The 14,913-nt window shown below is 40.3% G+C and overlaps 1 protein-coding gene across 12 annotated transcripts in view; it reads right to left on the bottom strand.

Moving 5' to 3' along the window:
- LOC143960856 (uncharacterized) overlaps nt 1–10,474 on the bottom strand; it is a 243,733-nt gene extending 233,259 nt beyond the window's left edge. For all 12 annotated transcript variants that reach the window (XM_077469808.1, XM_077469811.1, XM_077469803.1 and 9 more), the window contains exon 1: nt 10,354–10,474. In XM_077469808.1, the coding sequence (XP_077325934.1) occupies nt 10,354–10,408 (55 nt within the window). In that variant the 5' untranslated portion in view covers nt 10,409–10,474. The remainder of the gene's footprint in view (nt 1–10,353) is intronic.
- Between the last annotated feature and the right edge of the window lie 4,439 nt (nt 10,475–14,913).

The following is a 14,913-nucleotide window of genomic DNA, read 5'->3' as shown; positions in this document are numbered from 1 at the left end:
CCCTCCTGAACCGTACCAGGCCACATACCCTCAACATTGGGAGGATGCTTTGGGGGTCTGTGACCCCTCAAAGCACCTTGTCCCCATGTTGATGAGGACAAGGGCCTCATCCTCACAACCCTGGCCGGTGGTTGTGAGGGTCTGCGGGCGGGGGGCTTATCAGAATCTGGAAGCCCCCTTTAACAAGGGGACCCCCAGATCCTGCCCCCCCCCCTGTTTGAAATGGTAAGGGGGTACAAAAGTACCCCTACCATTTCACAAAGAAAGTGTAAAAATGGTTAAATAAGACAAACACACTTTTGAAAAATTCCTTTATTAAAAAAAAAAAAAAAAAAAAATAAGATTCCAGCGGTGCTAATCCACTCTTGCTATCCAGCGACGGATCTCCGGGGTCCAGCGATGGATGATCATATCCAGCGACGGGGGATCTCTCAGTCCAGCGCTGTCCATACATCCGTCTTCTGTCTCCTCTCCGGAGACACTGCGGGATCCCAGCGCTGACGTTTCTTATATTAGGAGGGCGGGGCCACCCGTCACCTGACCCCGCCCCTCTGACACTGGAGAGAGAAGCCAGGGGTTCCCCAGTGACGTATGGGTGACCCCGCCCCCTCTGATGTAACGCAGGTTTCCGTAACATCAGAGGGGGCGGGGTCACCCATAGGTCACTGGGGAACCCCTGGCTCCCTTCACCAGCGTCAGAGGGGGCGGGATCAGGTGACGGGTGGCCCCGCCCTCCTAATATAAGAAACGTCAGTGCTGGGATCCCGCAGTGTCTCTGGAGAGGAGACAGAAGACGGATGTATGGACAGCGCTGGACTGAGAGATCCCCCGTCGCTGGATATGATCATCCATCGCTGGACCCCGGAGATTCGTCGCTGGATATCAAGAGTGGATTAGCACCGCTGGAATCTTTTTTTAATTTTTGAAGGGCCTGGTAATTGAATTTAGGGGAACCCCCACGCTTTTTTTTTTTTTCTTTTTTTTATCAATGAATGAATGAATTGTCGGCTAATACAGAGAACACTCATTGAGTGTTCTCTGTATTACGGGGAGCCGACAATTTAGCCGCAAGTGATTTTAAAAGACTTTTCTGTGCAGGGACAGTTCTAAGCACCATAAACATGCGCCCCTTCACAGGCATACTATAGATACCCCCCAGCTACGAAATTTAAAGAAATATTACACTTTTATTGTTTCACTTTAATCATTATTAAAATCACTGCTCCTGAAAAAACTGCAGTTTTTAAAACTTTTTTTTGCATTGATCCATGTCCCCTGGGGCAGGACCCAGGTCCCCAAACACTTTTTAGGACAGTAACTTGCATATTACCCTTTAAAATGAGCACTTTAGATTTCTCCCATAGACTTGTATAGGGTGTTCCGGCTTTTCGAATTTGCTGCGAACAGCCCAAATTGTTCACTGTTCGCTGAACAGGCAATGTTCGAGTCGAACATGAGTTCGACTCGAACTCGAAGCTCATCCCTACTGCTGGCTTTTAATATTTTTTTCCGCAGTGCAGTCCCTCTTTAAGGTTTTACATAAATAATTCATTGTAAGCACCCCCGCCAGTGGTAAACGGTTTGTCCCAACCCTCTAACCTCTACAGTACAGCTTGTTCTGTTGAAAAACAACCAGATGAAAATAAAGGAAAAAAAGCCTAAGAAAACAACAGCATCCTTCATATCACATTATTGGTCAGCTGCAATATAATAAATGTTTGCCCTTGGGTTTGATACCACTTTAATATATATAATCTCATCAGTGCTTATTAATCTATTAAAAATCTTGCTTCTACACATATTTTATAACCCTACAAATGACAGTAGTAATAATTACCCCTTACAGACACAAATATATTGATCTTCTTATCTACCTGCAAATTACTAGCCAGGGTTTACCTTATTGAGAACAATAGACTCTCTGTAGTACATAATGACTAGTTTTTTTTTTTATTGATCTAAATCTTTGTTATGAATAGCAAATGGTGCATTTGCACACAAAATAACAATGTGTTTTGTCGCTCTGACACGCACTATATTTATTTATGTCAAGTGTGGTTTTTAATGATAGGGCTTCTTTAATAACTAAAGAAAAAAGGTTCCTGTGTTACAGCACATTTATTCAATACAGTACTGCTTTTCTCCAAAAATATTGTTACATTAGATTTTTATAAAAAAAGAACAAAAAAAAAAAACGTTGTCACATGTCGCAAAGTCCATCTAAAAAATTCAGGTTAAAAGAAGTGTTATAGGAAACAGCTACCATTTAGATATAAACACGAATAGGACTTGTGTTGATGGGTGTTATTTTCCTGCATTTAACATTTGGAATGCACATCAAAAACAGGTCTACAAAATCATTTGACTTTAATTAAGCAGTACACGTGAGATTTCAGAGTCGGCATTTGACCTGCTTTGCATTGCTATGTATTTCTTTGGATGCAGCATGTCCTATTGACATTGACATAGCTCCCAACTGTCCCTGATTTTCGAAGGACTGTCCCTAATTTGCAACAAAGCCCCTCTGTCCCCCCTTCCTCCTCATTTGTCCCTCATTTTGGTCTGATCCATATAGTTGTATATACAGTAAAATGCAATACTTTTCTAACAAAAGGTTTATAGTGCTAAACATTTCATCCAATTTCTAAATTGCTGCATTTGTAATTTTCAATAGGCCAATATAAGGGAACATTAGAGTTAAAAAAAAAGTACTTGTCCATTTAACCAATCATTTTTTGTATAATTCTCCTGTAAGGAATGTGTGACAAGGGTTGTGTCCTGTGCCTCCATACTTATGCTAATAGGTGTCCCTCATTCCCATCTTAGAAAGTTGGGAGGCATGCATATTGTGGTGCATTTGAACTGTAGGGAAAGCAGCTTAAACAGCCATTTCTTGTCAAGCCAGTAATAAAAAAAAGCCAAATCCTTTTTTTTAAATCCTTTTTACCACCAGATCCTGTTTTTCTTCCTCCAAGACTTTGCACCCTGGAAGGTACTAATCAGAGAGGTGTTTAACCACTTACAGACTGGACCATTTTGCTGGTCAAAGACCAGACCACTTTTTGCGAATCTGCACTGCGTCGCTTTAACTGACAATTGCGTGGTCGTGCGACGTGGCTCCCAAACAAAATTGACATCCTTTTTTCACACAAATAGAGCTTTCTTTTGGTGGTATTTGATCACCCCTGCGGTTTTTATTTTTTGCGCTATAAACAAAAATAGAGCGACAATTTTGAAAAAAAACACATTATTTTTTACTTTTTGTTATAATAAATATCCCCCAAAAATATATGAACATTTTTTTCCCCTCAGTTTAGGCCGATACGTATTCTTCTACATATTTTTGGTAAAAGAAATCACAATAAGCGATTATTGATTGGTTTGCGCAAAAGTTATAGTGTTTACAAAATAGGGATAGTTTTATGGCATTTTTATTAATAATTTTTTATTATTTTTTTTTTACTAGTAATGGCAGCGATCAGCAATTTTTATTGTGACTGTGACATTGCGGCGGACACATCGGACATTTTTGACACATTTTTGGGACCATTGTCATTTATACAGTAATCACTGCTATATAAATGCAGTGATTCCTGTGTAAATGACACTGGCAGTGAAGGGGTTAACCAGTGTAGGGGTTAAGTGTTCCTAGGGGTGTGTTACTAACTGTGGGGGGGCTGGGCTTTCATTTAGTGAACACTGATCTCTGCTCCAATCACATGGAGCAGAGATCAGCGTCACTAGTTGCTAGGCAGAATGGGGAAATGCTGTTTACACGGCATTTCCTCCATTCAGCCGTCCCTTGAAGCGTTCGCGGGTATGCCCGCGGCGATCGAGTCCACGGGACCCGCGACTGGACTCACGGGGGTCCCGACCTTGCGAGCGCGCAGCTGGCGGCGAGCTCGCGGTGGCAGGGCGGCATTGAAGATTGGACGTACCTGTACGCCAATATGCCTGCCCATGCCATTCTGCCGACGTACATCGGCGTGCACTGGTCGGGAACCGGTTAACCACTTAAGGACCAGGAAGAGGACCCGATCGCCTTCGCCTCTACCGACGGCTCCGGTAAGTGGCGGAGGGCGTGGGAGGGCGGCGGGAGGGGGGTGGCACCTCTCCCACCGCCGATAGCGGTGATCTCGCGGGGAACCCACCGCAGAGACCACCGCTATCGTATAGACGACCAGCGCTTGAAGAGATGGATATCTCGATTGTGGCAGCAGCTGCTGCCGTTACCGAGATATCCCTCTTCAAAAATAGGATGTACATCGACGTGCGCTGGTCGTTAAGTGGTTAAGCCCCCATACCCCCCCCCGAAGAAAACAAGTATGTAGCATCTATTACCAGCTTGTATCTCTAGGGTTAGGATGGGCCCTTTGTAACCATGACTCCCATGGCTGGTGGTGAAGCTACAAATCCACCCCGAATGGTACTGTTTGTTACTGCTTTTCTTGTCAAAAGATAAATTTTCTATAGACAACATAACATATACAATTGCCAATGTCTATGCACCAAACACACATCCTCACCGATTCTTGTGGAAAATATTGAACAAAATATGTAAAATTCAAAGAGGTAACATTATCATTGGCGATGACTTTATGGCCCCTATGGAACCAAATATTGATACGAGCAAGAGGAACCCCACAACCATATTGGGACTATGTGATCTTTTTTTTTCAAGAAGACCTAAATGACCCCTGGAAGTGTCTTCACTCCACCGAAAGGGATTATACATTCTTTTCCAATGCACATAAAACCTACTCTAGAATGGATTTTTTCATCACAGACAAAACTCTCTTACAAAAAACAGTAGATTTTCATAACATTATTTGGTCATGCACTAATTACATTAGAAATACAGATGGACCAGCAATGCAACAACACATTTCTATGGAGAAATAATACTTATATTTTATCACAAGAGAAGCATATGTCTGTGATGAAGGAAAAGCTACAGGAGTTCTTTATGGTAAATGATAATGAATCTGTATCGAGCATTATGCTTTGATGTACCCACATAGCCTACATTAGAGGTTTGCTAATTCAACTAGCCTCTAGGAAGAAAAAGAGGAGAGCCACCACTATAGATAAACTAATGAGGGATATTAGAACCCTAGGAAAGGATCATAAAAAATGACCTAATGACCCACAGTTGTTATACCAACTTAATAACTGTAGAAAAAAATTAAGAGCTGCTCTAGAAACTAACCACAATAATTATTTTAAGAAACCAAAACATAACTTTTATTCACAAAATAACAGAGCAGGGAAGTTGCTAGCCTCCCAACTTTGAAAACCACAAATCAAAGGTAAAATCCACACAATGGTCCATCATAACAATGGAAGGGTCGTTTCCATTCCCCAAGATATAGCGGACAACTTCTCTTATTATTATGGACTCCTCTATAATCTAAAGGAGGATAAGAATACTCCCCAACCTTCATCAGAGGACATAACAAAATTTCTAAATAATACCAATCTCCCAAATATTGATGCTGCTACCCTTGCTAATCTAAATAAGCCAGTTACAGAACAGGAGATGTTAAAGGCCATTAAAGACATCCCAATTAATAAGGCACCGGGTGCCAACTATTTAAATTTCCCTTGTGTGGACAACAACATATAACAATCTACTAAATGTTTAACATTGTTTTTATCTACATGTATGAATACAGGCATACCCCACTTTTAAGTAAACAATGGGGTTTATTTACTAAAGCTGGAAAGTGTAAAATCAGGCTCACTTCTGCCAGAACCAATGATCTTCCAGGTTTTATTACCAAAGCTTAATTGAACAAGTTGGGGTTAGAAGCTCATTTGTTTCTATGCAGAAGGGAGCCTGATTTTGCACTTTCAAGCTTTAATAAATAAACCCAAATGTGTACTTAAAAGTGGGGTATGCCTGTACGTAGTATTTCCTTCTATATATCCTTTGTGTTTACAATAAACTCTGTGTTTCAGGCCACTTGCCTTTCTTTTCCCTTTTCCATTTTTACAGAATATTATAAAACATTTGCATCTACTTTAGTACCCCACCTGACTAAATTGCACAATTTTACATCCTCCAGTAGTAATCATTTTCCAAAGGAAATGTTGGAAGCTATTATAATTACCATATGGAAACCTGGGAAAGATCTTACTTCACCCGCCAATTATAGGCCAATATCCCTATTAAACACCAACAATAAAATGTATGCTAAAATACTAGCTAGTAGACTGTTGGAAATTACTCCCTATCTTACTGGATCAGATCAAGTGGGCTTTGTTATAGGTTGGCCGATGGAACAAGTATGATTAATTTGATTCAACAGGTGGACAATAGTGGAGTGCCTCCTCTGCTTTTTGCTTTAGATGCAGAGAAGGCATTCGATAGAGTTCATTGGGGTTATCTATCAGCAACACTATTCAAATTCAGATTTACAGGATTCATTAATTTAGTCATAATGTCCCTCTATATGAAGCCCTCTGCTAAAGTATTCACTTCAGGAAATTTGGCCAAAAGCTTTGACCTTTCTAATGGCACAAGACAGGGCTGTCTTCTTTTGCCTATAATATTTTCATTGGCAATAGAACCGTTTGGCAGAACTAATGCGTTCTAATGAATCAATTACAGGTATTAAAGTGGGAAATATTGAGCATAAACTAGGATTATTCAGCAATGCTATAATACTTTCCTTATCCAATCCTGAAACCTCTCTCACCAATATGCAAAATATATTAAAATCCTTTGGGAAAATCTCGTACTACAAAATTAATAATAACAAATGTTATGTCCTGCCTATGAATATGTCCCAAGAAAGGTACATGACCCCTAAAAATAAAACATCTTACAATTGGGACGAGCCCTCCATTCCTTATTTGGGGATCGGACTTACCTATCCAACAGCTAAGTTATATGAAGTAAATTTGCTTAAACTACTAGAAAATTCTTTATTATTTCCACTCGCTCCCCATCCAGGTGAACAATACATTTTTCAACCAGGTGAATCTAAAGCTTAAAAAATATATTTTGAAACATAAAAAAACATAGAGTAGCCTTCTCAATTCTTACCACTACTAAGAATAAAGGTGCAATGGGTCTCCCAGATTCTCAACAGTATTACTATGCATCAATCCTTAATCAAATGAAATTTTGGTTTTCTAATTCAGACGAGAAACTTTGGGTAAATATTGAACAAGAAGTCACCAGGGGCAACAGCATGTGTGCATTAACTATAGCATATGCTTTGCTTCCTAAAGTTGCAATACCAAAACTCATCAATATCAAATCCACGTTGATAGCTTAGAAAAACATAGTATCTAAATCAAAATAATTAGGTGGACTAATTAAAATCGCTGTGCCCTTAAGAGTGCTGGACTACTGTAGAGCCCGTATCTCAGTGAAAAATTGGATTTCACAGGGATGTAACTACTATGTCAACCTACCCCTAGCCTATAAAGAGTTGGTGCTAAAAAAAAACATAAGACATTTTAAAAGATTAAAGGTATTTGACTTTGAATCGAACATGAATATCCCATCAATAATCTGGAGGTATCTATTGGACAAATACACTTGTGATAAGAAAGGAATATCCTTATTTTATAAAATTTTTCTCAGAATTCCCTAAATCTGTTAAAACCAATAATACGCTATTTCTTGGGAACAATGGAATAAGGCCATAATTCTGAGCACTAAGGCATCATCCTGCATTGAACACTGGGATAATGCCCAAAAGATATTAAACAGATGGTACCTTACACGATATAAACTTTCCAAAATCTACCCATCACTCTCCCCAACTTGCTTGCAAAGCAATTAACAAACTGATTCCCTTTATCATATTTTATATAGAAAAATCTTAGCAGTTTCTGGAAATTGGTTTCAACATTTATTTCCAACCTCATTGGTAATTTATTTTCCCTTATTCCTGCAAAGGCCCATTTAGGAATGAATCTGGATATTTACTTTTTAGAGTATACAACAGTAGCAGCAAGTGTATTAATAGCAGCAAAGTTTACTATAACATAACTATTGAAATCCAACAAAGCACCAAAATTATCTGATGTTATATGGTTGAATACACAAGCTCAATATTAGTTGATGTTAGCATATAAAAATTACAACACGGTCAAGTTTGAGAAACTATGGCAAATATAGACTAGTTACCCTAGATCATCTACCTCACTCAAAAACATGAGCTGCAGTTCTTAAACCATATTTCAGTATTATTCCAGGAGTAATGTCAAGGTTTCACAGTTCTCTCCTTTTCTAATTTCTTGAATCGTCCATGATAATGTTGTCATTATATTAGCTGGAGCCTGTTTACAGCTTGAACCCAATGAGGGTACACAGGGATTTTACTATACTGTTTATGTATGCTTTATTTGTATGTCTATTATCCATTACTTTCATTAAGATTAGTATGTAAATGTTTTACTGCTCTACCTGATTGTTATATACCAGAACCACCTGCCTTTAATTTTTCTGTTATTTGTATGAAAATCTCAATAAAAATAATTTTCAGTAAAAATCTCAATAAAAATTATTTAATAACAATTTTAGTCCCGCATTTTAAGTACTCCTTCAACAGCAGAACCTAGATTCTTTCTTTCTGTGTACTCAACTAGATGTTCTTATTTTAAAGTAGGTTTAGCCACATTTAGTCACAATTACATGCTTTTAGCTACTTTTTTTTTCCTTCAACAGCAGGACCTAGATCCTTTCTTTCCGTGCACTAAACTATTTGTTTCATTTAGCTACTTTTAGAGTGGTTAATCGAAATCATGAATGCACAAAATTTTATTTTCTCTAAATGCAGCTATATTGATTGTACCTAAATGCAGGTAAATGCTCAGTGTGAATGGCAGCATTGAAAAAATATTGCCTGCATTTACTGTTTATGAGTTCAGAAATATCCTCTAATTGCATATAAATGCAGGTTTTAACTGCCAGTGTGCATGAGGCCTTACACTGATTCAATCAGGCTGTATAGAGCATCAAAATTTCAGTATGCAGCAATGATTGCAGTAAAATCTCTTCTGTTTGACTGCTATTACCCTCTGCACTTTCCAAATCTGAAAGAATATAAAGCCCAGAAATCAAAAAAAAAAAAATGTTTTGCCACAAATTAATAATCACTAATGTCTATAAAGCCATTTTCTTTGCACCTGATAGGGTATTCTTTGCAAAGTGAAACTTCACCATATTCACTAAGCTCTGGGGAAAATTAGTGCAACTGCATTTACAAAGTGCACAGTCCACTGTATTTGTCTATAGAAAATCAACTCCATATTCATTAAACTTTGCACTTGTTTTGTTAGATTCCTCATACTGTATGTGATTCAGTTACATTTAAATTTTCTGTTATTAGACAAACATCTAAACAGTTTTCCCCAAATTCTTCAGAACGCATTCCTCTCTTTACTCCGTATAATCTTTAATGGATGTCCATCATACACACATATTATGCTACCTAATGCTCTTTAAAGTTGAAAGTAAGACATCAAAAGTATTTATCATTCAGTAACGATTTCTCCTTTATATGCATGGTCAAAATTGAGCAGAGTTAATTAGAGTAATAAGTACAAAGTCTAAATCTCGCTTTTATAAGACATTGGGGGTTATTTACTAAAGGAAAATCCACTTTGCACTGCAAGTGCAATTGGAAGTAAAGTTGCTGTAGATCCAAGGGGGACATGCAAGGAAAATAAAAACAGCATTTTAGCTTACACAAGATTGGATGATAAAATCAGCAGAGCTTCCACTCATTTCAGATCTACCCCTTAGATTTAGAGCGACTGCACTTCCAAGTGCACTTTCAGTGCAAAGCAGATTTGCCTTTCGTAAGTAACCCCCATTGTTTTGTACAGTCTTGTTACCTAAATGCTTTATGTGGTGGATAAGGCAGCTTTATGTAATTAAGGTTTCCTGAAAAGCCTGGAGGCTTTTTCTGTCTAAACAGTAGCAGCTACTGTATGTTGGGAGCACCTTTACACAGCTCTTAAAAAGTATAAATTATAATATGAAAATATACTCACATTATTATAGTTAATGGGTTTTTGAAAGATCAGTCAATAAAATAAAATAGAAAAAAAATGGGAGCTTTTTAAAATGAAAATCACAAAAATATAACATGAAAAAAATAATGCATACACATATGCAGAAAATAATTTTGTGACCAGAAGATCATATTTTTTTTCTATTGCTTACTCATTTATGCACAACATCACAGTTACATGTTTGTAGTGAAAAAAGTTACATCAAGTTAATTTAACATTACAAAACATCCTATCTTTAATTCTACCATTTAAGGAATGGACATATTTTTGCTTATATAGTATTTATATAAATTTTAAATATTATACTTTGCTTACCAGATTCATAGAGAAAGTTTATAGCAAACAGCAAAGAGTAAACACCCGTCTTCATGGTGATGCCTTTCAGTTTGTAACTCAGAGTGATTTTCTCTGATAGTGAAGATACGTTTGACTGCGGTTCATCTTTTTATACTTTAAGTACACAGTGACATGTCACAGTCATGTGTTACTGCACATAGATCATGACGCAGTTTGTTGCTGTTGGCAAGAGCTCAGAGCATAACCCACGTATGCTACTTTTTTCCATCAGGTATTGAGTGCACATATCAGCTAGTCACCATTAACACATCCCTAATTCTCCCAATTAAAGTGAATGTAAATGTTTTTTTTAAACCACTTACAGACCGGAAGATTTGGCTGCTTAATGACCAGGCCATTTTTTGCAATACGTCGCAGCGTCGTTTTAACTGACAATTGTGCAGTTGTGCACAATCTCTACAGCCACAACATCTTTTTTTCACACAAATAGAACTTTCTTTTGGTGGTATTTGATCACCTCTGCGGTTTTTATTTTTTGCAATCTAAACAAAGAAAGAGCAATAATTTTGAAAAAAAAAAAGTATTTTTGCTATTATAAATTGTCCCCAAAATGTTTTTAGAAAACAAATTTTTTCCTCAGTTTAGGCCAATATATATCCTTCTACATATTTTTGGTAAAAAAAAAAAAAAATCCTAATAAGCGTACATTTATTGGTTTGAGTAAAAGTTATAGCATCTACAAACTATAGGAAAGAGCTATGGCATTTTTATTATTTTGATATTTTTTTACTAGTAATGGCAGTGATCAGCAATTTTTAGGGGTACTGCGACATTGCAGCGGACAGATTGGACACTTTTGACACATGTTTGTGACCATTGACATTTATAAAGCGATCAGTGCTATAAAAATGCAGTGATTACTGTATAAATTGCACTGGCAGGGAAGGGGTTAACACTAGGGGGTGATCAAGGGGTTAAATGTGTTCCCCAGTTATTGTTTCTAACTGTATGAGGATAGGACTGTCTGGGAGAGGAGACATATTGTTGTTCCTACTTAGTAGGAACAAATTAACAAATTATATTTCTCCTCTCCCCTGACAAAACAGGGATTTTTGTGTTCACACATACAAATCCCCGTGTTGGCACTCGTGCGCGTGATCACGCCCGCCGGCCACACACATCGGGTCCCCCACCATGCAGCGGGCATGTGCACACCCTCTAGTGGCTGAAAAGGGAAAGGACGTACCCGTACAGGATTTCGCCCAGAGGAGGTTGAAATTTTGAGCCCTGTTTTAGTACACTATATGTGTGGGCACACTTGGCGATGCCCACATGTTACCATGCCATTTGTTCTTGGGTATTCAGTTCAATTCTCATTAGAACTGGACATCTTGTTAAGATATGCCAGTGTTTGTTCCAAATTTCTCAAATAGCCACCCACAGTGGTGGAACTTTCAGTCGCTTTTGTGACTGGGCCCTAATGTTCTGCCACTGTGGGTGTCCCCAAGACCCAGCATCTCCCCTGCACCTCTGGCTGTCAGTTTTAGTATGCAGTGGGGGGAGGTGGGAGGCGGCAATTAGCTGCTGTATGGTGCCCATGAGCCAGGGGATTTCTCTGGGGCTTGTAGTTCTCTCTCTGAATGCATACAATGGAGAGGGGAGGGGCCTCTGACCTGAGCATGTATCAGCTTCACTCTTCAGTGAGTTGCTCTGCTTCTACACTCTTGCCGATACATGCCTGGGTCAGAGGCCCCTCCCCTCTCCACTGTATACATTCAGAGAGAGAACTACAAGCCCCAGGGAGATCCTGCGGCCCGTGGACACAATAGAGTTGCTGATCTCCGCCTCCCACCTCCAGGGCCGGACTGACCTACCGGGATACTGGGAAATTTCCTGGTAGGCCGCCTGCCCTGGGGCCGCTTTAAGCTGTGGCTGACTGTAGCGATCGCCTCCCTCACTCTCTTTCTTATAGTGTCACACACAGCGGCATCTCTCGAGGTATGTGTCACGGAGCTGGGTCTGTGTTCAGCTGTGCTGTAGCAAGGTCCCGCCCCCCTAGGCCAGCTCATGTGATAGTAGATAGAACACTGATTGAATCAGTGTTTCGCCTATCACAGGAGCCGGTCTAGGGGGGTGGGACCTTGCTACAGCACAGCCAAACACAGACCCAGCTACTGTTTGTTCTGTTACACACACCGCGGGAGATGCCTGCTGTGTGTAAACGAGGCAATGCCATGGTGAGTGCCATGCACAGTGGGCTGTATTCATATGCACAGTGGGCTATATTCATATGTACAGTGCGGCTGCATCCATATGCACAGTGGGGCTGTATTCATATGTACACTGGGCTGCATTCACTGGCACACTAATGCTGCATTTGATGCACAGCGAGGCTACATTCATGGGCGCCATAAAGCTGCATTTGATAGGCACAGTGAGGCTGCATTGATCTCTTGTGTACCATGTCTGCAGCCTCTGACCATCCCTTGTACCACATCTGCAGTCTCTAACCATCTCTTGTACCTTGTCTGCAGTCTCTGACCATCCCTTATATCACGTCTGCAGTCTCTGACCATCCCTTGTATCACGTCTGCAGTCTCTGACCATCCCTTGTATCACGTCTGCAGTCTCTCACCATCCCTTGTATCACGTCTGCAGTCTCTCACCATCCCTTGTATCACATCTGCAGTCTCTCACCATCCCTTGTACCATGTCTGCAGTCTCTGGCCAGCTCTTGTACCATGTCTGCAGTCTCTGACCATCCCTTGTACCACGTCTGCAGTCTCTGACCATCCCTTGTACAATGTCTGAAGTCTCTGACCATCCCTTGCACCACGTCTGCAGTCTCTGACCATCCCTTGTACCATGTCTGCAGTCTCTGACCATCTCTTGTACCATGTCTACAGTCTCTGGCCATCTCTTGTACCATGTCTGCAGTCTCTGGCAAGCTCTTGTACCATGTCTGCATTCTCTGACCATCCCTTGTACCATGTATACAGTCTCTGGCCATCTCTTGTACCATGTCTGCAGTCTCTGACCATCCCTTGTACCATGTCTGCAGTCTCTGACCATCCCTTGTACCATGTCTGCAAACTCTGACCATCCCTTGTACCATTTCTATAGTCTCTGACCATATCTTGTACCATGTCTGCAGTCTCTGACCATCTCTTGTACCATATCTGCAGTCTCTGGCCATCTCTTTTATGATGTCCGCAGTCTCTGACCATCTCATATTCTGTCTGCAGTCTCTGAGGGAGTCTGGACAGGAGACAAGAGAGGGAGAGCTGCCAGATGGGGGTCATGGCAGAAGTCAGACTTGTGTGGACTGTGGAGAGGAGACAATAGGATAAGACCAGAGCCACTGAGCTGGAGCCAACTGACTGAGCCCCGCACGGTGCACCTGAGAGAAGGTCAGTGACAGCGCTGCTAGGCCAGTCTGAGGGGGGGGGGTCACTGATGTAAGGGGGGAGTGAATACAACAATGTAAGGGGGCACTGATATAAAGGTTTTCCCCTATATTAGTAAAGCACCCTACCTTAGTGCATAGCTCCCAACTGTCCCTGATTTGGAGCAATGTCCCTGTGTCCCTCTTTCCTCCTCATTTGTCCCTCATTTTGGTCTGATATATATAGTTGTGTATAAAATGCACTTGTTATCTTTCAAAAAGTGTTTCCCAGTTCTAAACCTTTCACCCAAATTCTAAATTGCAGCATTTGTACCTTTTAAAAGCCAATATAAAGGAATAGTAAAAATGGTAAAAAGAACCCTTGTGGATTTAATTAACCCTTTTTTTGGTTAATTCTGTGACAAGGGGCGTGTCCTATGCCTACATACATTTGTTAGTAGGTGTCCCTCATTCCTATCTTAATGTTGGGAGGTATGCCTTAGTGTACTATTTCTGCGGAAGGTGGTCTCTGGTCAACAGAGTCGTCGTCCCCAAACTATGTTTCCCAGAGTTACTGGGGTCCCCCTTGATAATTTACCACTTTTAGCACTATCAACTAGAATTTGCTTTTGTACTTTTTTATATATATATATATATATATATATATATATAAATTGAACTTTTCAACCTTTTGCCACATTTCAGGCTTCAAACATAAAGATATAAAATTTTAATTTTTTGTGAAGAATCACCAACAAGTGGGACACAATTGTCAAGAGCCGCCGAGTACGGCCGAGAACTACTGGGCGCCATTTTAAAAATAAAAGCCAACATCACTGAGGGGACAATGATGCACAAGGCTGCAATGACGGACAGGCTGCATGATGGACAGGCTGCATGACAAGGCTGCAATGACAGACAGGCTGCATGACGGACAGGCTGCATGACAAGGCTGCAATGACAGACAGGCTGTATGAGAAGGCTGCAATGACAGACAGGCTGCATGACAAGGCTGCAATGACAAGGCTGCAATGATGGACAGGCTGCATGACAAGGCTGCAATGATGGACAGGCTGCATGACAAGGCTGCAAATGACACTAACAAGGCTTCAGATGGACACTGATAAGGCTGCATTGATGGGCATTTAAATGTAAGTTTTTTTCCTTAAATTTCCCTCCTAAAAGTTGTTTTC

This window comes from Lithobates pipiens, unplaced genomic scaffold, assembly GCF_037356315.1.
Source record: "Lithobates pipiens isolate NorthernLeopardFrog02 unplaced genomic scaffold, aLitPip1_a1.2 Scaffold_8, whole genome shotgun sequence".
Taxonomy (NCBI): domain Eukaryota; kingdom Metazoa; phylum Chordata; class Amphibia; order Anura; family Ranidae; genus Lithobates; species Lithobates pipiens.
Note: the sequence above shows the minus strand (reverse complement) of the source record. Positions and strands in the feature narration are given on the sequence as shown.